At 38.2% G+C, this 26,468-nt stretch overlaps 1 protein-coding gene across 1 annotated transcript in view; it reads left to right on the top strand.

The window, feature by feature from the left end:
* HDAC9 (histone deacetylase 9) overlaps positions 1–26,468 on the top strand; it is a 443,223-nt gene that overhangs the window by 280,969 nt on the left and 135,786 nt on the right. Inside the window, exons 14-15 of the mRNA XM_042888328.1 lie at positions 21,390–21,567; positions 25,791–25,924. Of these exons, the coding sequence (XP_042744262.1) occupies positions 21,390–21,567; positions 25,791–25,924 (312 nt within the window). The remainder of the gene's footprint in view (positions 1–21,389; positions 21,568–25,790; positions 25,925–26,468) is intronic.

Raw genomic sequence — 26,468 nt, 5'->3', positions numbered from 1 at the left:
CACATGTGGTGTCACCGCTATAAGCTGGAGTCAAAACAGCAGTCCTTGGAGTGGTGACATGTGAGTGCCCCACTGAAGAAAAAGTTCAAGACGCAGACCTCAGTGGGTAAAGCGATGTGTACTGCCTTTTTGGGATAAGAGGTGATCTTTCTGGATTTGCTGGAACCCATACAAACCACGAACTCTGACCACTACATTGTAATGCTGACTGGCTGACGGCACAGTATCACCAGGCCCCATACCAGTTTGAAGACCATGGAGCACATTGCCAGTCTTGGCAGGACTGTCTTGTCATACCTATCATGTAGCATGGATTTTGCATCTTCTGACTTCCATCTCTTTGGTTTGATGAATGTGGACCTGCATGGGCAACATTTTCTTAGCAATGATGCTGTCACAGCAGCTGTGAAACAGTGGTTCACATTTACTAGTATAGCTTTTTATGATCATGGAATACAGGCTCTTGTTCATCACAGCTGAAAATGCACAGGTAATGGTGATGACTATACTGACGGCCAGTGTTATGTAGCTGGGAATTTTCTCTATCAAATAGTATTACTGTGCTCTTGGCATCTGTTGTAGTTTCCACAGGAATAAATAGGAGGCATTACTTCTGGAGTAACCAATGTAGAATCATACTGTGCATCCTTATGCATTGCTTTTGAGGGGAAAGAAAAGGGGGGGAGAGAAGAAAATCACCTTTGTTCTCTCCTGAGATAAGGACCTAAATACTACAGTGACAAAAAAAAATGCTATCATTCAGAGCTAGTCTTCTCTCTTCCTCTGGTCTGTGGAGCTTTAGGAGGAATGCAGCTTGGTCATACCTGCTACGCACACTTAGTAGTAGTAGTGCAAAGCATGACTGAAGGAACAGACAGCCAGACAGGGCTGTTGGTATGAAGCTGCCTTCATGCCTACCTGGGACAAACGTGCGCCTTTTGACAACTGCTGTGAAAGCTCCATGAATAGATTCTAAAATCAGTGTGTTTGGATTATCATTTTAACTGCCTTCTTAAAACTTTTGTTTTTGTAATAACACAGGATTTGTAGTTATTCCACTACAACTACCTACCCTCTTACAGCCTACGCTAAATTCCAATGAATAATTCAAAACAATGTTTCAAAGCATTTATCCTTTCTCCAATAAGGAAAAGCAACAAAAAGTACCCTCCCATGTGTAGCTCTTCAGGCAGTTTCCACTGAGGAGCTGTTAGGAGTTATTACTTCCCCACGCCTTCTGTAGCATCAGGAATTCCTTTTAATGTATTCCGAAAACAAAACCAGTTGGGGTTAAGCAAAGTCCTAAGACAACTTGGTGATATTTTGATCTTGATAGGTAAGAATTTTCTCTTTTGTTTTCAAATCTACATTTTAGCAAAGGCAGCTAAGGTGATGTTCTTCTTGACATAGAGTCACGTATGGTGATAATTCCTGCAAATGGAAAGACACATTTCTGAGCACACAAGGAGACCACACAGGCAAAAGGAAAACACTCTTAAAGACAAACAAAACAAAGAAAGAGAATGAGGAAAAAATATAGGCCAAACACTGAGGAAAAAGTGAGCAGTAGATAGGAGTACAAGAAAGAAATGACTTCAAACTTGATAGAAGGAAGCACTTGAATTGGGAAAAATAAAAAAATAGACCTGTATGAAATGAACCTAGTGAAATGATTTACACCTACAGCACGATGCCTTTCTAGCAGCTGATCGTTTTACTAAAATTGTTGTAATAGCTTGTTTTTACACTTGTGAGGTAACAACTTTTGTCTAAGGCAAAAGATTTATAGTTTGCTCTGGGTATAATGGTATGAGGGGAGCTGGCTGCCAAGTGTGTCTGTGATTTGTATAGGGTGCCTTTGGTTTGGAAGGTGGTGTGTTTGTTCTGTGGCTGGAGTTCACTAGAAGTTGTTTGATGCACTGGCCAATGATAACTATCATGAGAGAGGGAGAAGCCCAAATCCTCTAAGTTTCAAGGAGGGAACAGAACAAAGTACTTGTGTGGATGGAAAAAATGATGACAAACTCCATGGTAACATGAAGTACATCAATTCATGGGGACTTTGTGGTTTATCACTTGAAAAAAAATAAAAATAAAAATTATTGACCCCAAATTGTGGTAATTTTTAGTATTAAATGGATCTCTTTTGAAGACTAAGCTGTAGGAGTAGACGAGACAGTAGTTTTGGAACAGAGCCCCGAGCCTTAGAAATAACACTGTTGGTTTGGCTCTGCTTCCTATATTGTTGCCTAGCTTTAAAACTTTTCAGCAGGACTTCACTGCAGGCTGGTGACCAGCTTGAATCACTGTGGAGTAGATTAACACAGTGTTTTCCCAAGTGTCTAATCTCATCTTGGGATCAGAACACAAACAAGAGCAAAGCATCCTTAAGATCCAAGGAGTCCTCAGAGCAAGCTTGCAGTTCAGCCCTGCCAGCCTTAGCATTTCCTCAGGCTCCTCAGCATACCTTCAAATTCCCAGAATTCTTCGAAAGTTCTGACATTTCTACTCTGACCAAAAACTTTACCTTTGCCCATAGTACAGCGCTTGGCTTGCCCGTGAGAATGGTGTTTTATTTGTAGCATCTTATCCTAAAAATCCTGCTTGCTGAATCCAGCCTGCTTTTTGTTGCTAGAAGGCAAGTTTTTGGAGTAGCTATGTCTGTACTGTTGTTTTTTTTACTTGATTATTTTTTTTTTCCTGCTATTGTAACATTCCTGAGATCAGTGAAGAGCCTTTCAGATCTGTACAAGCTTCAGAGGTAGTGGCTGACACCGCTTGGAAACTTGTTAACCTGCTTGCATACTGCTGCCAGAAGGAGAGAGGGTGAGAAAACTCATTGGGCTCTTGTCCAGTTTCTAACCAGTAAATTAATTTATTGTTGCTGGATTTGGCACTGTGGCATAAAGAGACTGTCATTTAAAATGTCCTGTGCTGTGTGTGAGGATGAGGAGATGTCAAAGGCAATAGGAAATGTGGTGATCTCTGATGCAAAGGGAACCTGCACAAGAAGGGTCAACAGTAAAACCTGTGGTAGAGAACATCAGAGCATGCAGAAATAAAGAAGGACCAGTTAGACACTAAGCATGCTTCAATTCAGTTCAGGTCACTGGCTATTGCAATGTATATGAACATACCTTAAGGTTGAAGTAAAACCACTGATGTGCTTAGGTATCCATTCTAACAATGCCTACTTGCCTGTATATATGTGTGTGATTTCTTTATAGATCAATGTAAGTTAAATGCAGGTGTGCTCTCTGATATCTAATGAAAATTGCTGTGTATTTATGTATGCACAAACCAGAACAAAAAGGAGCTCACAAATCATACAAGAAATTTCTATCCATGTTTTAAATATATTACAAATTAAAATAAATACACAAAATATTTTTGTATGTCATTCCACCACCTTTTCTTGTGTTACTGTTAGGTCAGAACTAAAAAAAATACAGGGACTGTAGTAAGTACCAGAATATGAAATTATATGTTGATTTTTTCATGGCCTATTAATATCTTGTTACTATGAGACTGTGCTGCTTGGTGGTTTCTGGCTTAGTGGTGTTTGGCTTGCAGGTAAAGGAAATAAAGGGGGGAAAAAAAAAAAAGTACAGCAAGACCTCCTGCAATATGAATACTGACCTCCAACTACTATTTTATGTGATTAATTTTTGCTTATTTCCATATATTTACTGTTAATAGAACCTGGAGAGAGTGTCATCTTAGACTGTACACATTTTTGTACATGAGCAAACAGTACATGCAGAAATGCTTTTATCTTGCTTACAAGTTTCACTGGTATCAAGATCAGGCCCCTCTTAACTTCTTGATGCTTGGTGGAATTCCAAAGGACATTCCAGTGAGTAATATGGGTAATATAGTAGAAGATGTAAAATTGCCGGCAAGGAGGAGAAAAAAATTTTCTACTGCAACCATTCACAGGAGAGGGTGGGAAAAGCAGTGGAGTAGTGCCTGATATGTTCTGCTAGGGCAGTGCCGTTCAGACACACCTAAACCACAGATCAGTCATAATCCACTGATTTCCTTCTCCCTCTCTTTCAAAAATAGTTCTACTCCTAAATATCTAACAACAAGATGTTGATATTTATCTCTAACACAAACTTGAATTTCCCTCTGCTCATGTAATGAATCAGGATCAGGAGAATGAAAATGCTACCGTACAGCTTGTAAAGGTTGGTGTTAGTTATTGATGCAAGTACCTCCAAGAGGGACTGCACTGGTAGGGGTTTGCTAATCAAACACAGAACCTTTTGCCTTTGGGTCATTGGATCAAATCTGTCTCTTGTGGATAGTGACCAAAGCTTGCTACAATTTAAGATTTCAGTGCCCCATATAAATGAAATATGTAGAAATGAGAGATTGAAAAGACCTGTTACAGCTTGCAGCCTATTCCCCTACCAGTGTAGAGTTATTCTCTCTAGCGTATTTCCTGATTATGGATTTTTCCAGTTCCTAGTATGTCATGGGCACATTGCAAGTCAAAGCAGCTGGTATTAATTGATACCTGAGTCTAACTGGGTCCTTGTGGACTCTCTACACTGGCACTGGAGGGCAGGAGGGCTCTGCAGGCACCTCACTGCTGCTGCACTCGGTGGGGTCATGGAGGAGGCGGAAGCTTCCCACCCTGTTGTAAAATACCTCAGAATACAGGAAGATTACTGAATCTCATTTTCGTTGCCTCACTTATCTTTAAAAGTCCTACCAGTGTCCTTCCCATAACCAAGCAGGCAAAGGTTGTAGTTCTAAACGGTAGTTCAGGTAGCTAAAGGAAAGGCTAGATATTAATTTAGATGTTGATAGGGACAGAAATTTTCCCAAAGAATGAAAGAAATCAGTACAGAAAAGCTTGCTTGGGTCTTCTTTTTGATTTAAATGAAAAGGTTTGAACCCTATTATCTTTTACGACTTCCATTTGCAAGTAATTAAGCATGCTGCAGAATCCCCATTATTGAGTGCTAAGGAACTGCATACTGACAATATTAAAGTTAGTTGTGTAAGGTATTTAATGACACCCCAAAACCAGCCAGTAACAGTGACACATTTCAAAGTGATGCAAACATGTCATAACTTAAACCAGTTCTTATTCTCTCTACAGGAGTCCAAGTGGGACTACTTTTACACACCCACCTTGAGTGCCTCAAGGTGCAAGTTACAGCACAGTGTAGACTGTAAGTGGGATTTCCTCACCACTTCTAATTTTGGCCATATGTGCCTGTCCCACAGCCTTTATAATCCAATGTTTCCTGCTAAAGATGCTGGAAATACAAAGGCAGCCTTGAAACCATCAGAGTGTTTTGAGGAAGAGCGCTGAGAGCTGTTCTTCCCTCAGCACAGCAAAGCCTGTAGTGCCATAGGAGGTGATGTGTTGGGGCTGCCCTGCATATGCTGCGTGGTGCCCTGCAGGTGATGTTGGGGCTTGCTGTCACCTCCTGTGGCATCATGTATTGTCCCTATCCAGGATTTCCAGGTATCCCATAAAATGCAAGTCTCTTCATCTGCAGTTTTGCTAACAGCTGCTGTGTTACTGGAGTCAACTCATCTCTGATATTCACAGTACAAAAGTTTCAGCTGCTGAAAAATTCAAGCAGTTGTAAAGGAAGATCCTTTGGGCTTCAGGAATTTTACAGTTGGATAACTTAAAAGTTGCTAAGAAATTAGAACAAAAGAGCACCAAGCTGGAGTACAAGTAGTCCAAAACACTGCAGTGAATTTTCAAACTGACACTCCACTTCTATTCTGGGGGGGGTGGAGGGGGAACAAAAAAAAACACCAAACAAAAAAACAACCCTGTGTTGTGAAATGTCTTTTTGAACACAGATTTAAAGAATGAAATTGAGGGTTATAAACTAATAGCCAACAAAAGCAAGAAAGGCTGGAATGTTGGTAACCAATTGCAAGCACAGGATCCAAGCAAAACATCTTGAATTGCTAGTACTGTAATAAATTATAGTTTTCACTTTTGTATTCTGCAAGTGAAAACAGCACTAAGTCAGGCCTGAGAGAAGAATAAAGGTTCGCCCTTCCAGTGCACCCACACCCCTGCATGTAGGAGGAGCTGCAATGCGGAGTAGGGAATACTGATGATGAAAAAGCAGCGCCCATCACAGTGTGAGGGGACAGATCCTGCTCTCATAAAATGGGGTTCCTGTGTCACTGAAGAGTTAATTGTCAGGTAGCAATAGATGAAAGCCAAACTAGGCTCAGGGATGGTCTGCTATGGTGGCTGTTATCTCATTTTCTTCCACAGATTAATTTTCCCCTCTTTAACTTTAATTAGATAAAAGTCCAGGGGTGGGATGTGGTCCTGGAGTGCTCAGAGGGCAAGAAGTGGTCAGGAACTGGTTTCTCTCAAACTTTGATTAGCCTATTTGATAACTGATACTAAGCACCCCAATTGGTTAACGAATGAGGGGTTCTCATGAGGTAAGTGGCTGGGAAATTCAGCCTCCCCCACAAGGATCACGAATATGTAAACTTCTGTCCTTCAGTTGGCTGTCTACTGTGGTTAGGAGTAAGGGTGATTTATGCCCTATCTGGGTCCTGGAGTGTATCTACATTGATTGACTCCCTTGATCTTGACATCAGTCACTTGGGCTTTCAGAGAAAGGGGGAACATAGGAGATAATGAAAGCTACATTAAAGAAGACATTGCTATTTATGTAAATGCTATTTTATCTTCAAAGGCAGAACTATCTTTCAACAGAAAGGAGATTTATTTCCTACTTGAAAATATTAGAAAGAAAAAGTTGCAATATATTTAGTATTGCATAAAATGAATTTTGAATCTCTAGCTTTGATCCTGTCTCCCTCTTGGATTTTGTTTTTTTTTCCTCTTACTGTACTGTATTATACTTACAAATTATATTGCATAGGGCTTGCAAGCACAAGTGCAAACATACCAATTGCTTGTGCAAGGAGGCATCATCCTCTCTTATATGAGTATAATCAGAACAAAATGAAGAGAAAGGAGGAAAGAATTTAGAGTTTGGAGAGTAGAGATGTAGAGAAAACATTTGGAAAGCTCTATCAAGTAAATGTGGCTCTTATACATGCAAGTCCATGGCAGTAGAAACCAGAACATTTAAATAAAACTAAAATGAACCTCACAAATACTCCCTTAGTGAATACCACCTACATAATGAGATTTCCCTGACTGGCTGCCAGGCTCTCTTTGGCCCCAAGAGCAGGGGACAGATGTGGGGTATGCTGGGACTAGGAGGAAGCTGTCCTCACCCCACTCAGCAGGTAACCCAACAGCCTGACTGCAGCACAAACATCAATTAAAGCAGCTTTGTTGGAAAAGTAGCTTGTGGAAGGTTAATAATTGCACAAACTCTCCTGGGTAATCTTCTTTAATTCTCCTACAGAATATCTAGCTTTAGAGAGATGTTTACAAAATTATGAAGGCATCACAAAAGGGTGTGAAGAATTGTTTTTTTTCCAGATCCTGCAACATCAGATGTGGGAGTTTTTTCTGAAATTACAAGGAGCTTAGTTTAAAACAGACAAGAGTTTTCCTTTGCACCATAAGTAGTGAACTTCTGGAATCGGCTGCCACAGGAGACTGAGGAGATCATAGTACAAAATGGTATAATATAATATACCATATAAGTATAATGTAATGGGTGTCATAAACAGATAGTAAAGTGGAAGGGATGCTTCTCTAACATCTACAAAGCAAAAATTTGGGAAGCTGTCATTAAATAGCATCTCCTGCTGCCGTGGTCTTAGAGAGTATTCATCACAATGGGCTGGTCTGATGCAGTAATGCATTTCCTATGTTCTTCTCAAATTGATTTGGCTCTGTTTGGAGCTATAGTCATAGCCTAATGCGAATTTTGCTTATAAATTTATGTATTTTTCTGTCTAGCTTGAGGGGAAAGCTCCTTTCTGCTTTCTTTTTCATGGGCTGTGAATTAATCTCTTCAAGACATGCTGTCAACGACCCCAACAAAACAAATCTCCTTCCTTCTTATTTCAGTTTTCCTTAGTTTCAAATTTGTCTACACTACACACAAAATGTAGTAGTTATATTCCTGAGACTGACTCAGTTCTTAAAGTCAATCTGAAAATGCAATAAAGTTCTCAAATCACAAGGGAGGGAGTTTATAGTAAGGAATCATCTTATTAAATATGTGAAGAATTAGGAGAAGAATATAAAACCTTCAAGATAAAAAAAAGAAAAATCCATGGCAAATCTTCGCATTAACTAATATGTTTAAAGGAGAAGAAGATGTGAAGAAATTCTTAGTTGCTAAGTCCTTCATGGTGTGTTTGCTAACTAGCAGTCATAATATTTTTACCTCTAAATGGAATATGATCCTCTGTCTGGGACAACCAGTCATTAATATGTAACATGTAGAGCTAGGATATGTCTGTAGTACTGAATAACTCTTTTTGCATTGAGAACATTGGGAAAATGATATAGATCAAGGAGAGAAGGGAAATGAAGTTTTTTTCATCTTATGCTAAAAATTTTCCAATTCTGAGCATGGAAACATAGAATTTTACTATTTGAGAGAGAAGCTTTAGTTTAGTAACAATATGAGGACAGTAAATTGTAATTATGTTAAGAGAAACCCCCAAAATGAAGTGATATTAATATCTCCGTTCAGATCATGATAGCAGGCAGTAAAAATTGTTTCTGGACAGATAATGCCTACAGTAATAGATGTAGCATTACACTAATTCTGCTATGTTCCTTGATTTCCTTGATTTATTTATTATTTTTTTTTTTTTTGCACTACTTAAGTCTACATGTGTTATACTCCACGCCTAAGAACATCTTAAAAATCTAATAACTGAAGCACAGTAAAAAGAGCATGAAAAACAACCCTCTGTCCAAGGAGCTGTTCTCAGGGTTTCTCCCCTGTGTGCTAGGAGGTTTAGCTGTACTTGACTTTGAGGTTTAAGCTCTCCCACTTCCCTACTCTTAAATAAACAGTAGTTTCTGGCAATCGAAGAAAACCACACCTGGCCTTATATTTATACCTGTGATTTCTTTAGGTCTGCAGTGGTATTCTGAGAGAATAGAGAACTTGCAAGCAGAATTCCTTGATGGATTTATTGGCTTTTTCTTACAAAAGTAAACAAATGCAGCTCCTGCACTGGAGTGTCTGAGTTATAAGATCTGTGTTGATAGTCAGTCTCTAGCTTAGATGATGAAGTTTTCACTTAGCGATCAACAATCCAGAGCCACACAGCCGTTCCTGAATCACAGTTCCAAGACTCCTGGGAGTTGCACAGAATTGCAGGCAAATCCCTGTCACCAGCCTTCAGAACATCCACTGGGCAAACAGCCCAGATAAGCAAATAGTTTGGTCTAACATACACACAAGCCAACAGTGCTAGACGAGAATCACACATGTGCACAAAATGTGCTCTAGACAAAAATATCTACAGAAAACTGTGTTCATGGTTTTTCAGGGTGTAGCATATACTCAAGGTGATAAATCATCTGTTTCTCCTCTCTCCCTCCTGTGGCTGCACAGTGATTAAACACCTCTATCAACCAAGTCTTTTAATTTAAATCAACCTTATAAAGATTCCTCCTTCTTAATGCTTCACCATGCATGGGTTCACAAAATTAAATTACAATATTTTTATCTGTTTGGGATCAGTACTGTTTCCTCCTCCTTGTGTTTACTTTCTTTCAGTAGCTGACATCAAAATGTTTTCTGGAATGCTGAGACTAAGTAAGTTATGCTTAACTCAATATCTAATACAAATAGCCCTGGGGAAGCTCCAGCGGCTCAATCATAAAAGCTACAGTTTCTTTTAATAGCTTGCCACACTTTGCTGATATTATATTTCTCTAATCACCAATCTTTACGTGCCTTCCTGACCTTGGAGCTCTCTGTCCAAATGACTTTCTGGTATCAAAGGCTTGTGTCACTGGAAGAATGAATGGCTTTCATTTTTCTCCCTGAAACTTCCGGTTCCTGGCATCTGCAAAGAATTATTCCAAGCAGTGTTTTGCTGCCTTGCGGCCAGTGCCCTGTAGTGGCCTGACTGATGGAAGTGACTTTTCCCAAAAAGGTTATTGTGGGCAGTGGTGGGTGGGTGCTGCCACTGGTGCGCAGTCAGCTCTGCTTTCTCAGCTGATTCTGTCCCACCATCACGCTACCACAAACATCGTGACTCCACAGCAATTAATTACTGCAGCTATTGTAAGTCAGCAAATAAAGGGGGTATGTACTATAAGATAGTGGAATATAGCAGTAAACAAGAACCTTCCACAATAACCACAGGTTCAGATGCCTTAGCGTTACATTAAAGGTGAAGTCCTAAGTTCAAAAATTCTTAAAGAAATAATCATTGCAGGGAGAGCTAGGGAGCAGGACCTTCTGTATGAATGTCCAAAAATTACACTTGTGTTGCTCTGACCATTTCTAGGCCATGCCAGTCAGTGTTTGGATCCAAATTCTAAGATATTTAGCTTGCATGATTTGTCTCTATTAAAGCTGGATTCTTTTTTTCTTTTCTAGGGGAGAAGAGAATTTTTTATTTTCAGGACGTTCTTTACACACTTCAAGTGTATTATGGCCTTAGCTCCACAACTGCAGTCAGGCACTCTTAGTGCTGAGCACTGAACCCTCATGTTGCAAAGGATAAACTGCTTGAAAACTTTGTAGTTGGGATAGATAAAGCCAGATGATGTAAGGTGACACAAAGTCTCAGGTTAGAAGACTGCTATAAGCTCATATAGCTGATCAATAACAGATAAAATTTCAAAATCCTGCTTTGTCTTTTAAGAGAGAAGATTAAGACATAATCCATTTCTGTGGAATGTTGTATTTGAATTACTTAAATTAAATTTTAATTCAAAGAATGCAAACAAAACATCATCAGAGATACAAATCCTCGACTTGATCCAAACTTTGCTCAGGGCTTTCACCTTCCAGTGCCTCTCTCCCAGCAGTATGGCTCTGCAACCCTTTATTAAATGGAAAGAAGAATCTCTTCTGACCACTTTTTCCCTTAAGGGGGGGACACCCACCATGCACACAAAGTTTACGAAGCCAGAGGGAGTCAGCCATGATTCCTAGCTCAGAACTTCTCACTCCCTTTGTTCTATTAAATTGTAAAGATTAGGTGACACAGTTCACAGTTCAGGTTTAGGCATTAAATGCATGCAATGGTCATCTCAGGCTTTATCCTTAACCCATAGAAAAAAACTTGTGCTTTAGAGAATGGTTCATTCAACACATTGCCTACAACAAGAAGACTCATAGCTTGTTTCCCGTCCTTTGGCCAGAGTCCTGAAGGTAAAAATAGATGCCAGTGATGTGAATGCCTAATATAAGCAAAGAGGAATCCAACAATTAGCTCCTGTGTCAGAAGTTCTTCATTTCTTGTGGGCAAAGACTTTCAACAGTCCTAGAATCTCAGTACCTTCAAACCTCTGATAGATGTCAGTCATGAATTAACACAGGTTTCTCTTCATCCCACGTGAAATAACAGAATAGTTTAGGCTGGAAGGGACCTCTGGATGTCAGTTTGTGCAACCTTCGTCCTCAAGTGACAGTATGTTATTTTGACTGTAAAACATAAATCTTGCTGTGAGCAATCATTGAATATGAGGCAAAACTTTGATTTCAAAGAGTTTGGCCCTACTAGCTCGTGTAACTTCATCTAACACTTTTCGTAAGGAAAAAGTGTGTTGAATTTACAGGTATTACAAATGGCCTTTCCTCCTGAATATCTTCAATCCTTCCAGAGGCTGGAAAGAAAAGGGCTGGATGTGCTGAGGACTGCAGTGACCCTCAAAACTCAACAGATTAGAAGTTTCCAGGAGTCCTTTGCCAAAAAGCTTCTATGTGAGTCAAAGAGGTGATCAGCCTTCCTCCACTCACCCAGTCTGTTCAGAAACCTTTTAATTCTACCTTAAAGATATGGAGCAGGAGTTCTCCAATGTGTCACCTTGTAGTGCCTTATAACTGTAATATTTTATAATTTCCATTGCTCCGACTTTTCTCTTACTCTTTTCCAAATCAAGCACAAAACAATTCTGACTCTACCTCCACTGCTATCTGCTGTAAGAAGAAACACTGAAAACCACACTCCTGAATTATTTCTCCATTAAAACAACCAGAAGTTGAGATTATTATTGGTGTAATGCAGTTACTACAGATGTAATAGCTACAGGAAGGACTAGGAAAATGGGATATCTAATCCTAGTCCAATTGGTTTCATAACTCACAGTTTTTCTACACCTTGGTTTCCCCACATATAAAATTCTCTCTTTATAGCAGGCAAATTACAAATTAATTTCATGATAGCATTTAACAGGATTGCATCATGCAAGGAATGTATTTATAGGTATTTGCACAAAAATTATTATTGAGAAAGATCTTCTGAGTAAGGAAAATGCAAGTGTAACAGCATATATATTCCAAAAGAAAGAAGTGCGTTTTGTGTGCCATTACATTATATGTCTATTTGACGATTATAAAAAAAAAAAAACCAAAAACCTTAAGAAATTCCAGCAAAAAGATTTAAAAACGAATAAACCATTGGCAGGTAATAGGGAAGTACAGCTTTATTTTCAGCATATTAGTAGCTACAGTCTTGCAGCACAAACATTTCCAGGCACTAAATGATTTCATTTGTCAGAGGCCCCAAATCTGAAGTATTTGGGGACAGCTATAATGTTATCTTGAGTGAACACAGGACCAACATAATTAGGAATAAAGAGGTAAGAAGCAGGGGAATTGCCTGCATAACTTCACTTTGCAAAATCCTCCCATGGAAAGTGGCAGGTAGGAAATCTGCATAATAACAAACTTGTCATAAGACAAGGCCAACTAAATACAACAATTAGAATTAACATTTTGCTTTGACTGGTTTCCCAGATTCCCCCTCTTCCCCTTCCCAGGTTTCACTTGATGCAGTTAAAGCTGTGGGTATTGATTGTGTGCAATATTTTCCAGTACATTTTATTCTAAGCATTATGTGGTTGCAAGATGACTGTTTCTCTTTGTGGACATTGTTTTAAGAAGCTTCTATTGAAGTGCAAAACCTTTCTCTCAGATATCCCAATGAAAACCCAGAATAAATTTCTTGAATTCTCTTTATCTAGACTTAGATCTGTATAAATAAGCCAACCTAGCCCCAAAAAAGAGTATATGTACTCACATAACTCTGACTTAGTAGTGGAGATTACCTTCTGCACTGTCAGGTTCTTTTTTAGAACTAGTAGAAACCCTCTGCTCTCTGGCTGTACCAAAACAGCTCACTAGATGCTGGATTTGATCTTCCCAGCTAGCCCATCTACTACTTCTGTCTGCTTGTGCTCTTCCTGCTCAGTCAGACTCCAACACAACCTGTCATGCGGACACCCTGCAAGAGGTGCTGTGGGCCATGCTTGGGGGTGTGGCTTTAGGGACTGAATCATCAGTGGAGCTGATCTACTACTACTAATTGTAGTAAAGCTATCTTAGCTGGCCTTTAAACCTGATATAGTACTTCTGAGAAATAAGCAGACATCTCCTGAAAAATTAGCCATTTTTTAATGCAGAAAGTGACTTTCATATTTAGGCAGTTCTGAACATTAATAAATATATCTATTCTGTTGTGCTTTCTCTTGTCTCAGAAAGGAAGAAGATCTGATTAAGGAGTGACAGGGCTCAGATTAGTATACACCAGGGTGTGGTCCTCTGTTCCTTTTAGCATGTAGAAATATTTTCCTGCAACTCAATTCTTTATGCTTAGGACTTCTTACTGGAGAAAAATATCATGTTGGCTAACACAGTGGTGAGATTATTTTGTAGCATGATCAAATCAATGAACCCCCTCCCAGAAGTGCTGCACTGGGACAAATATTCTTACTCCCCTCATTTTTCTTCTCTAGTTAGTCTTCTTTTTAGTCTCATGTTTTCTAGCTCTTGCAGTTTTCTAACATCTTATGATAGCTGAGGATTCTACAAACTCAAGTTCATACAAGATCACTTTTGGTAGAAAAAGAATAAATGCAAAGAAAAGGCTGTGGAAGACATACAAGCAAAATAGTTTTCAAATTTTAAAAACCATAAAGAAAATGGAGAGCACTGGCACAAAGATGATGTTGTAACGAGAGAAGAGATTGGACCTTAGGATGTTTGGTCCTTTCAATTCTGTAATATTACTACCCTGCTCTCCTCCTTTTTAATCCCATTCAGTCCTCTACACATCTCCTTATGATAGCAGTGTAACCCCTAAGTTCTTTTACAGATGGGACATCCTTGAAGTAAATTGTGATAAAGCAAGCTTAAAGTTCAAATAAATTATATAATCATTCCCATGAAATTTAATAAGCATTATGGTTTTTCTGAAACTTGAGGGCCAAGATTTTCTGAAAGAATGAGAAATTGGAGAATTTATTCTGTAGTCTGCATTATAGAATTAATGCTGTGTTAGCACATATTATGTTCCACATTTCTTTTTAATCCTCTGGTTGTTCCTAAATCAGCAAACATAAAGGTTTCCTCTTCATTTTCAAATTGCCCATTCTGGCAGTTCTCATCCTTGTTAAAAGCAACAAAACCAGTACTGAGAAGCATTTAGTGGCAAAGTGGTTTCAAGAAACATTTAGAAGTAATCTTTAGGTGTTCAAGATGATTTTCTTCAATTTACTTGTAAGTTGATCTTACTATATATATAAATAAAAGCATAGCAAGCTGTACCTGGTGATTGCAGAAATAGACATTTACACAATGCTTTTTATATTTACAGAATAAATATACTCCTTTAAGTAAACAGAGCTGAAAAAATTACTTTGTTATAGTTTCTCTTATTTCATCTCCAGCATCCTTCCTATATTCAAATCCTGCATTTTGTAAAGCTTTAATTATGCCACTGTCTAACTATATATCAAAATTACTCTGTCTGCCAAAAATTGAAGAGGCGATGAGCTAAGCATTGCAGAGATAAAAATATTTTTGAAATGCTTCAGGATATTTGCAAATTCGTGTATGCTTTCAAGAAACTCTGTAGTTGTTTCTACAAACATGTTGGAGAAAGATATTTTAACCATACTGAAGAAAGGTGTGAGGTTTGGTAATCTCTTTCTCTGAACTCTTCAGAGAGGCAGAAATCCTCCCGCAGAAGTCTGGAACCTGGTATTCATCAGGTTACAGCTCTGCTGTCACTCAAGTGGCAGCAGAAATGGATGGATTGTACAGAAGATCTGTGGCGTGGGCAGTGTCAGTACAAATGCCTGTTGGAGTTTTTCCATTAGATGCATTTAAGGAGATGATCTATGGAGAGGGAACAAAACACCATGGCTCTCCCTCTATTTGCTGACTACATCATCTGTTGATACATCACTTTCTGACCTGATATACATCCATGCAAGAAAGAAGGAATCTACAGGGGGCTTCAAATGCAGATGTGATATACACAGACATCAACATATTAGTGTGTATGGATTGTATAATGAAGGGCAGGGTTTTCCAAAGCTTTTTCGTTATATTAGACCGAAGTAATTTCCATTTATTCTACAGTAAATCCTGTAGTCAGCAGAGTTGCCTATAAAACCGGTGCATAAGAATGTAGAAAACACAGATCCTCAGCAGGGCTGCTGCTGAATTTAGCCTGGAGGCAACAATTTCTCTCTGTGAAGGCCAAACTAATGATATTTCACTTAAAAAGAAACCATACGGTCTGCTAAGAAAAATGGTTCCAATGAAAAGCAGAAAAACTGAAGTAAGTGAAATGATCTGCATAAAGTAACACCAAGTTCATTTGCTGGTAATGTTGAAGAGATTTGGAAACAGTTTGGATAGATGTTTTCTCATTAATTAATTTTTGTCAGCTGGCAGTTTAACAGAATGACTATCAGAAAGCCACTAGAACTGGATGGTTGTAACACAATCATGATCTAAGATTATAAAGCCAATTTATTCTTCACATCAGTGTAAAAATAAACAAACAATTGATAATACTGAAATTTAGGGCAAGATGTGTGCAACTATATTTTGCTATTGTTATTTATTTCTGTTCTCTTCTGCATTCTTTTATGCAAAGTACCAAATGATTTTGGGAAAGCCTTGTGCTATTTATAGTAAAGTAATTGCAGTATAACGTAACAAGAATCTTCTAAGAGATTTTTTTTTAAAAAGAAAAAAAGAAAGAAAGGTGCGAGATATTCTGAAGACTCCTTTCTCCCTTTCATTGTACACCCCAATTATTTATGTATTTATTTTAAATCTCTGGGAGATTCAAAAAGGGAAGAAACAATTCAGCCAGGAGTGCAAGTTTTTTAGGAGGTGCTGCATTTACTTTGGATGTGTGCTGCACACACGGCAGAGTCAGCACTTTAGCGGAAGTGACAGAAGTCAAGTAGCTGCCAATGTCAGGAGTGGGGAAGGCAGATCTCACAGGAGTGGGAACCAAGAGAAAAAACAGAAGTTCATCTGGGCCTTTGGAATTTCCCACCAGCAGAAGGTGGGAAGCAGTCTTCAGCGCCCACCTTGTTGCCAGTCCCAGACAAAATTTCGTATCACTCTCTCTTCTCTGAATCACACATATTTCACTGTAGTGACTTCACCATTGTAAGTGAAGGTCTGTCAGTCCATGTGGTCACTTTGATTCCTCACTTATACAGATGCTTAGTTTTTTGGAAATTCCCTATATAAGGACATAAACTTGACCATTTCTCTTTGAAACTACAGATCAGCAGTACATCTACCTTCTAGAGCAGCAGTAAGGGTAAGAGGTAGAGCTCCTGACCCTGCTGCTATCCTACAACCTGGCTGTGATCCCAGCCCTAGCCCATGTGTTTTGTCACATAACTCAAGGCAAGGAATGCATCCCTGCATGTGACTCAATACAGAAGCACCTTTTTGTCACTCCATCAGTAGTAGTCATTCTTCCCCTCCTCTTTAACTGCAAGGTAAAACGTTGCCAGTTTAATGATCTGCTTTGCCAGCACGAAGATGCCCCTGTCCTAGAAGGGTGGCATGTCAACTGAGGGGCAGATAACTCTGCAGAGGTGGAAAACAAAGCCGTTTTGCGTGGCAACCATGCCCTAAGCAGTCACTGCTGTATGGCCACCATGTACTAAGCCCAACCCTGGCAGCAGCTGAAATAAGTCTTTTTACAGTCTTCGGGAAGGTAGATGAGCCATAGGGTTGTTTCTTCTGTATGCAGCAACCTGTTGCCCAAGGCAGGCCTTTTCTGCCCAGGACACCAGGCAGATCCAGGATACAGACTTCATGCTGGTGTTCTGTATCTCACCCAACACTCAGTTAATAGCACTTCACCACTGTTTCATTATTTTATAGTCAATACAGAGTTCTTTGGACTACAGAATTGAGTTTTCTGTTGCAGTGAAAGCCTTGATAATTTCTGAACTAATATATCCAGATGCCTCAACACTATCTTCTGCACCATTTCTTCCTGTCTACTCTTCTACTTGCCCTAATTCCATTTATTTATTTTCAATGTGTGTTTCAGTGTCTGTACTTGCTATTTTTTTTTTTTTTTCATGGAAATGCTGACTGAATTTGTGGTTGGCTATATATTTCAGATAATAATACTGATTTTTTTTTTTTCACTTTTATTGAAAGACTATTAAAGTTTGTGGCTTTACACGCGGCTTTGTCAAAAATAGCACTGGTAGGGTTTCTTGGTCATGTGTTTTCTGTAAGTGATAGAACAATTTAAAAGAAGACCTCAACATCTTCATATTTAGGGACATCTCTATGAATCTAGACTACCAAAATAGAAATAAATAATTTCTGCACTTTCTAGTTTATGTGTACAAATATTTTCAGAATATTTTATGACCCATTTTTTCCTCAGCTCTTGAACACAACTGCTTACAGTTTCATTTGAGGAGAGCAGGCAGAACAGTATTTACAGAATTACCCCATCAAAAGAGCTTCAATTTCTGTTAACCTAGAACTCATCTTGATACTGCTTCCTTAGGAATTCTTTGTGTTCTTCATTTTTTCCTTCACTTCTGGAAGTAATAGTTTAATCCTATTAATACTGTCATAAAATCCATGATTTCTGTCAACAACTTACATTTGAATCACATGAGAAGTTCCTAGGTGCCCAGGACTTCTTCAAGAATCAGTCTTTGGGTGATGATGTTTTGGTTTGAGCCACAAGCTGCCACTGTGGGCATCTTGCAGCACACAGAGCTCAGCTTTACATGAATTAGAGGCTGTCTGTGTGGGTGCAGTCACAGGTCAGCCTAAATATCAATGCCTTGGATGCATCCAGCTCCCGCAGAATTGGAAAGGAATGGCAGAGGATGGGTAACATTTGAATGATCTTTAACATTTCCTTGACAGTACACATTATATAGTTTATCAGAATGCATTATAGGTATAAGAAAGACAGCTGTAAGGCTGGCTACAAATACATGGGATACTATAAGCATTAAACTTGATATTAGGAATTGTAAATTTTGAAGTTTTGAAGAGGAAAGTTCTGTATCATAAAGAATAAAAGAAAAGAGCCAGCCCTGACAAGAAACATGTGGATATCCATACTTAGGATTATGATATAGGCGTAGAAATTCTAGAATAATTAAGTTAAACACAAGTGTATCAAATTGAATTCAATAACAGACCAGCAAGAAAAGTTATCAGTGAATTCCAATTTTTTTTTTCCTTCTTTAAATTGAAGGGTATTAAAACACAGACCACATAATGATCCAACCATATATATACTTGCAAGACACCAGTTCTCATAGGCAGTTAAAACAAGAACATTCATTCAAATCTTCTCAATATTTGTATCGTTAAATACTAAAACGTAGAAGTCATATCTACACATAGAGAGGATTCACACCAACCCAGATATCTTCCAGCTCACCTTGAACAATAATCCCTACAGCAACATGAAAAGAAGAACAATATTTAGATCCCACACATCCAAAATAGTCATTTTCTCTTTAGATACTGATTCTAAAAATCTCCCCCTGAAGATAATTACTGAAGGCCTGAGCTGGTTTCTTGGGAAGGTGAGGAATGGCCCCAGGTTTGCTCCAGCCAAGGCCCTAATTGCTTGCCTCTATTAATGAACTAATCTCGGACACCTGGAACTAGCAGGCTCCATGCTGGGCAGACAAGGCTCAGGTTACCTAAGAAATGTTCGAAATATATTTGCACAAATCACTAACCCTGCAGATGTGTAAATAGCACTTTTGTCATATTGCTGGAGAGATGGACATGTGTTTGCAGTGCTGTAGCACATAAAACCTGAAGATGAATTCATTGTGTTGCACTAATCCCTTCCAGAGGCCAGGTGGGTTTTAGGGGAGCCAGATAAGCATGTTGATTATCCACATTACTCTTCGTATTAATCCACTTGTCTACGTGACACAGAATATCACAGACATTCACAGCATAAATATACAGATTGCTGGAAAAAAAAATTACGTGCTGCATAAATGCCTGCTGTCTGTAAAATGTAACCTAATCAGGAAGTTAGCCAAAAACCTTGGATAAAACCTGAACTAGTTAAACCATTAAATGCAAACTGCCAGAACGCAGATTCACCAACCAGTTGATCCTGGAGAGTAGGGAGTACTTTTGCCACAGACAGCAAAGTACCGCTTGTGCCTTCACTACTGAGCACTCAGTCAACGCTGTAAACAGTAATGCTAAATACTCATAAAGGAATTTATCTACTTCTGTTCTCCTTTGGGAAAATATTTAACACAATAATGTCCATGCATTCTTTTCTTCTGCTTTCCAGTCATGCGCACCCTCAACAAAGGTCACAAAGATGTGTATCCCACAGAGAACAAAATTAATCCCCTCTGAAGATTTATCACAATTAAAATCATTAGTGAAACTAAGTAAAGAAAATAAGGCACTTGGGTATTTCAGGGAAGAATTCCTAAATGTTTTGATGTTTTGTTATGCTTATAAGGAAAGGGAATACATAGACCTGTTTAGGTGCTTCCAGATATTTCCTGAAATGTTGAAATGTATAACACCATCCTGCCATCCTGTCTTCATACATTAAAAAAAAAAAAAAAAAAAAAAAAAGCTTGGGTCTGTATTTAAAGAATGGGAAATAGTTCACGACCTCAAACCAAGAAACTTCATATAAAGTCTCTTCTGCCTACTCATATTTTCTTCTTTATTTAGTCATTTATGACAAGGTCTCAGGTGATTTACCCTTCTCATGACCTTACATCTTTTCACTGAAATGGTGACCTTGGATATTAATGTGGGTTTTGAGGCTGACTTTTTAAAGCATTTGTCCTCATTTCAGATGTTACTAATGTACACTCATTCTCATAAAGGCCTCCCTTCTTGCATACAGGGCAGACATTCTAATTTCCCACAAGCTATGGATTCTTTCTGCACCTGGGCCAGGACTACTCTGCCTGGTTTTCTACAGAACTTGATCTGCTGCCTTGGCTTGCAGCATTCAGCAATGCTAGTTCGAAGAGAAGAAAAAAAAAAAGCAATCTATACCTTTACAGATAGATCTATCTATCAATATATACCAGACCTGGGTGAGAATAAATAAAGTCTGTAATTCTAAGATGCAAGTGTGAATTTCAACTGAATTTGTATGGCAAAGTGGTTTTGAAATCTCTTTCTTGAATTTACTCTCAGTTGAGAATTTGAATTAGATGCACAAAAACAAAAAATAGAAGAAAAAAAAAATGGGCAAATGGGGAAACAATCGTGATCTGTGGAGTGACTTATTGACTTCAGCAGGGCCATGGCTTTGACCTTTGTCGTGCTAGCAAAAGTTGTCATCTGTTGATAAGCAAGATAGAAAATGAAATTTACTTTTCTACTCTGTCTCGATCTTTCACTCTTGCCTATCTTTCTTTAAAGTCTTTGTCACTGCCTACTGCCAGCAGTAGTCGTGACAAAAAAAAAGGATGGTCCCAAAGTGGAATCTCATGTAACAATCTCTGAATTTCTGATTCGTGAAAATGGATGTTCAAATTATTACTTTTTTCCAGACAGCTCTGGGAACTCATAGTTGCTTAGCAAATTTGATACTGAGTAATAAGGACACTGCTCTTTGCTTTCAGTGCTATGGGAAGATGTGATTTTAATTTATTTGTATAGGATCATAAAGTGCATGTTCTAACACTATGTTATGTATTCAAGATATTAGAGAAACTTTGGTCTTTTGTAACTCTCTGCATGTGAAGCTGTCAGGGAGAACTGACAGGTTGCCTGCCATCACCTCCTCTCCAGCTAAGTCAGCAGCCCACACTGTCAGTGTGAAAACATCTGTTGAATGGATTTATTGACTAGGTCTTAGGAGCCTTTTTCTTTTTTTCTTCACACTGTTTATTACAGCCCTGACCTAATGAACTTAATTTGTTGACATGTTTCCCTCAGTGTCTTACTTGATCCCATCTCACGTTTCTTTCTACTGTGCTGTTTTCTTGGCAACAGGAGTTCCTGGCACATCAGCGTGTCCACCAGTTGCAAATCTACCAGGCTCAGATGGCTACAGTTGGCATGGCGGGATTAGATAAACATCGGCTGGTGTCCAGGACTCCATCTTCCCCCACTGATTCCACATTACCTCACCCAACCGTGGACCAGCCCAGCCAGCATGTCTACACAACTGGTAGGATTCCCTAAAGACTACTTCTAATAGGCAGGGCAAATGCGTTTGTTCATGTAGGATCAACAGATTTAAATGCCTTGAATACCTCCTGCAGCAATACATTCAGTTTTAGCCTTACTGTTCCTTGGTTTTATGGTGCTGTGCTGGCTTCAAGTCAACCAGTGCAGCTGATAAATCACGGGGTTAATATTCACACAGTCGTACATTATTATCATTGACTGGCTCTGGCTATATAGTAACAGGTGCATTTTTTGTGTCTTTATGTCATTTATAGCTTTTTCTTTCATTTCCCTATCCTCTGGCTTTTTTCTCCATGTTCTTGTTGCTTGTTTTGTAGAGGCCATCAATAAGTTGAAGAAAAATCTCCAGTAAGTAGGAAAGCCCCAGAATAATTTTGCATGTCTTCATTTGACAAGTCAGACTACACTACAAGGTTCATTCCCCTATAGAAAAAGCAAAGTTTCAACTCTGACTGGAAGGTAATATTGACTTCAACTCAGGTATCCTCTAGCAGTTATGTGGAGTCTCTACAATAGAAAGTTTTCTGGTCAGACCTGGACAGTCCAATAATGAAGGGAGAATCTCCTACCAGTGTGGTCTAGGCTTTCCAAAGTCAAGGGATTTGAACACTCAGAATCATCAGTGAAGGGAAGAAAATGATGACAAAAATTTCTGCTAGGTAAACTAGCTTCTTTTTAGAAGTTTGAATCCCAGTGTAATATTACAATATGTTTATAAGCAAGTTTCACTTATTCTCTGCATAAGAAATGGGAAGTGAGTACTTAGATATACTGTTTATTCAGGCTTTTGCCAGAGGTACTAATTCGTTCACAATAGTTATCAAAATTTGTCATACTCCAAAAGCTTGTATTTCTTGAGGCTACAATGATACACTTAGAAAAAAAAAAAATATATATATATATATATATATATATAAAGAGACATCCTTAAAACACTGCAAGTGAGTGAGTGGAAGCAAAGTGGCATTCAGAGATGAAAAAGATAATTTTTATTTTAAATATAGTTAATGTAAGAATTTCACTTTTTGGGTGAGAAACATTTGGACTTTATGGAAGGAAATCTGCTAATTCACTTACCATGAGTTTCTCAAAACGGCAGCTGTGCAGAGACAGTATTATTAGGGCAGGCCACTGCTTGTCTTGATGTGGTTCATAGAGTTCCCAAGACATCATAAACTCATTCTAAAAGACTCACAGAAGACAACAAAAGGAAGCTCACTGCATATATGCTTCAGTGTCCTGTTCAAAAGTCTGCAAATCTTCTGGAGGTATGGTGTGATATCATATTTCATAGCATAGCTTTATTTGTTACTAATTTCTTCAGGGTTTTCTCATTGTTACTGCTGTTTTCCAGAACATTTCACCATCTTCAAAGCATGCTGTTAGATAACAGTTTTTAAGTCTCTTGATCTCCCCCCCTTTGTTCAAAATGTTATTTAAAGTTGATCCAAATAAAGAATTTTAGAAAAGAATGAGTATTAGGGAGCCATAGTGGGGAGATTTTGCTTTTTCTGACTTAATGCAAATTCAGTTTCTTTTGTCTGGTGTCTTCTATTATTCTATGGCTCTGTGTTGCCACCATTTCAGACTGTCATCAGGGACACATTCTGACCTCAGTAATATTGGTGTAAATCCAGAATAAATCCACCAGTCTCAGTGGAGCTGCTCAGCTTTACACAAGGAATCTGAGAGCGCAGTCTGGCTCTGTAGACATTTGTTCTGGAGAGACAGAATAACCATCTTTTATAAATATTTCACAGCCGTCTGCAATTGAAAACAGTTGTCTTTCTCTCTTTTCCTTCTGTGGGGGTGGGGAGATTATTGGCTGAATCCTGTTAGGGAAATCCTACAGGCTATTTTTAGCAGTAAACTCTACTACATCTATTGTACCAAGCACATGTGCTCTACAGCCAGCAGCAACATATCTGAATTACTTGCGCATCCTAAATTGATTTAGATGCTTGGAATAAATGAAAACATATCTCAGTCTTTTCTTAAGTTAACCCTGTTTATGAATAAATTTTTGCACTCTTTAGTGTCAATAACTGACTATTTAAAAGTTTTTTGCCATTTAGTGCTGACTTGATCAAACTGAAATTTGATTGGACAAAATAATTCACGCGCATCAAGACTACATTTATATTTATATTCTGTTGTCTACGTAACTCTGTCTCTAGCTATATATCTCTATCTTGGTCTCTTATCAGTTTGGACTATGCAACTCTAAGCTTGTACAGAATACTCAGAATAAAATGATTGCTGAAAGAAAGGCAGACAAGTGATTCTTTCAACTGCGAAACTATTTTTGTTAGTAATTAGAAGCATTTATGTTTACTGAAGTCCATTGGGTGTCAGTGCCTACTTTGGCCAAGTGCTTTGAAAATCCTATTGCACATCCATTTACCTTCCCACTTGGGCAGAGGGATGGGAGGGAATGTTTTCTTAACTAGCAGTATAATGACCACTGAATAGTTCTACAGTCTGAGTGTGCGACACACTTTAGAAGTTAAAACTCTGGGCGCCAAGATAAGGAAAGATGAGTATGCGAGCATGCATCTATTTGCATGCATACTTGCTATTTCAAATAACTTATAAGAGCTGATGATAGAGCTTCAAAATTTATAAACTGTGCAGTGCAAATAACTGCAGAGAAAGGAAATTATTAACTTTTTTTGGCAATACCAGCAAAGATTTTAAGCTGCATTAGTTTATTTGTTCCAGATTCCCTGGTTCATTTTTTTTCTTTTAAAGAAAACAAGCTGAAAAATCTGTACTAGAATTTATTGCTATTGTATTGTTTTGCATGTTGGATCATCTTTTAGCATAAAACTAGTCATGCTACATGTAGGTATTATTTTTGTGTTCTCCTTGTGCTAAACACAATTGTCATAACTTCATTTTGACTTAAATAGCATGATCTCTAAGTATTGGATCTAAAGGGCATGCGATAAGTAATATGGCATATATGTCAGCCTACCTAGAGCAGTATAATTTAAAAATTTTGGCTTCTAACTAAATCATCTCAAAACCTTAACTTTGCATTAGCCAAGTTACAGATTCCCATTCAGCAGGGTTTTTAAACACTTAACATCCATTCAACTTCTTTGCCAAATAAGGGTGGTACTGAGCATGTTCTTGAATCTGTACATTAATATTAATGTATACAATAATTAATATTGTATTTTCTTCACTGGTTGACTCTTCAGTAGCAGGCTAACACAATTCCCCCAGAACTGTGTTGGCATAGCATACTTCTATTGGCATAGAAGGAGGTTTTGAATACAAAGTTTTGCAGCTTGGAGAAGTTGTCAATTTGAGTTCTTTTCGAACATAAGAGGAAGAAAAATGTTTCTGAAATAAAAATGGTTGACAGGGGTAAGAAAAATATTTCTGATTCCAGACATTTCTGTGGGATATGCAAACAATGAGTAAATAAATAAAATTATATTTCAGTTCTCAAACTTGGTTTAAGAGCCTTGCAAACTGAAGATTTCTTTAGTCCTTAGCCTAGTTTTTAGAACTGCTCTCTCCCTTCAAGTGCACAGCTACAGAGCAATGTGATATTTATATCTCCGTGTTATAAGGTTGTTCTCTCCTGGGAGAAACGAGTATAGAAAATTCCAAACAAACCTTGCACTGTGGTATAACAATAGGATTTGCTCCTAATTGAGCAATGGATGGAACAGAAAAAGGGCTCTGGCTGCCACTGCTGCAGCTCTGAAATTTCTGTCTGATGTACTTTGAGATCTGGACTAATACATTGTATCAGTTAAGTAGTATGAACACAAGGGTCATTTTCATTGCTAAATTTATTTTAAAAGACTTTTCTGAATGATTTTTCTTAGACCGCCATGAATATATAACATTTTCTTGTTATACAGAGGTTAACCAACCTCTTAAAGAAAAGGGGATAGACTGATTTTTTCTATTCATAAAAGATATAACAAGACACCACTCCATTTTTTCTCTTTTTGACTCTTATGTTTTAGTGTAATTTTTGAGCATCTTTTTTTAACTTTCTTGGTATAACAAGATGTAGATCTAAGTCAAAATTCAGTCTTTGAAATAAAAGAGGACTTAAAGATCCAGAATTTTCATCTTTCTTCTACTGGTAAATAACATCCAATTATGCAACAGTACACATGACACAAGACTGCATTTGTTTTACTCTCTGTTTCTTTTTATGTTGTCTTTGCACTGAAGGTGTTGTGTATGACAGCCTGATGCTGAAGCACCAGTGTATGTGTGGCAACTACGCTAATCACCCTGAGCATGCTGGAAGGATCCAAAGCATCTGGTCAAGGCTGCAAGAAACTGGGCTGCTAAACAAGTGTGAGGTAATAAAAAATAAAGACCAGATACATGACTTTTTTTTCAGGTGAACAGCATATTTGTTAAATCCAAAATCTATCTTACTTCTGTAAGAATAGAGTGAATTGACACAGGAATTATTTAGATTTAATTGACTATATTAAAATAATGCATTTCGGTAAAGCACACTTTCCAAGTGTAAAACAAAAATTTTGCACAATGTATATCATCATCTGCATACATCAGAACATAAAATCCAGCTACACCTGTGTTCTTCACCTTGATATAGGAATTTAGCAAGATACAATCAAACCACAAACAGACCTTTCGGTAGAGCACCTTTTAGTTTCTTCAAGCAGCTAACAGGTTTTTTTTTTGTTCTGAAGTAGTACAGAGCACTGCTTGTTAAAATGTAGTTTCTATCACTTCATAAGCATGTTTCACCTTGTCTTATTTCAGGCTATAGTCTGTTTTCATAAGCATTCACATTTGCCTGAAGTATGATGGTACCAAGTCGAAAATCAATACATACAAGTGCAATATAATAAATATTGCAGAAAATAATATCAA

The sequence above is a fragment of the Lagopus leucura genome, unplaced genomic scaffold (genome assembly GCF_019238085.1).
Source record: "Lagopus leucura isolate 7727_CA_CO unplaced genomic scaffold, USGS_WTPT01 Super-Scaffold_100157, whole genome shotgun sequence".
NCBI classification, from domain to species: domain Eukaryota; kingdom Metazoa; phylum Chordata; class Aves; order Galliformes; family Phasianidae; genus Lagopus; species Lagopus leucura.
Note: the sequence above shows the minus strand (reverse complement) of the source record. Positions and strands in the feature narration are given on the sequence as shown.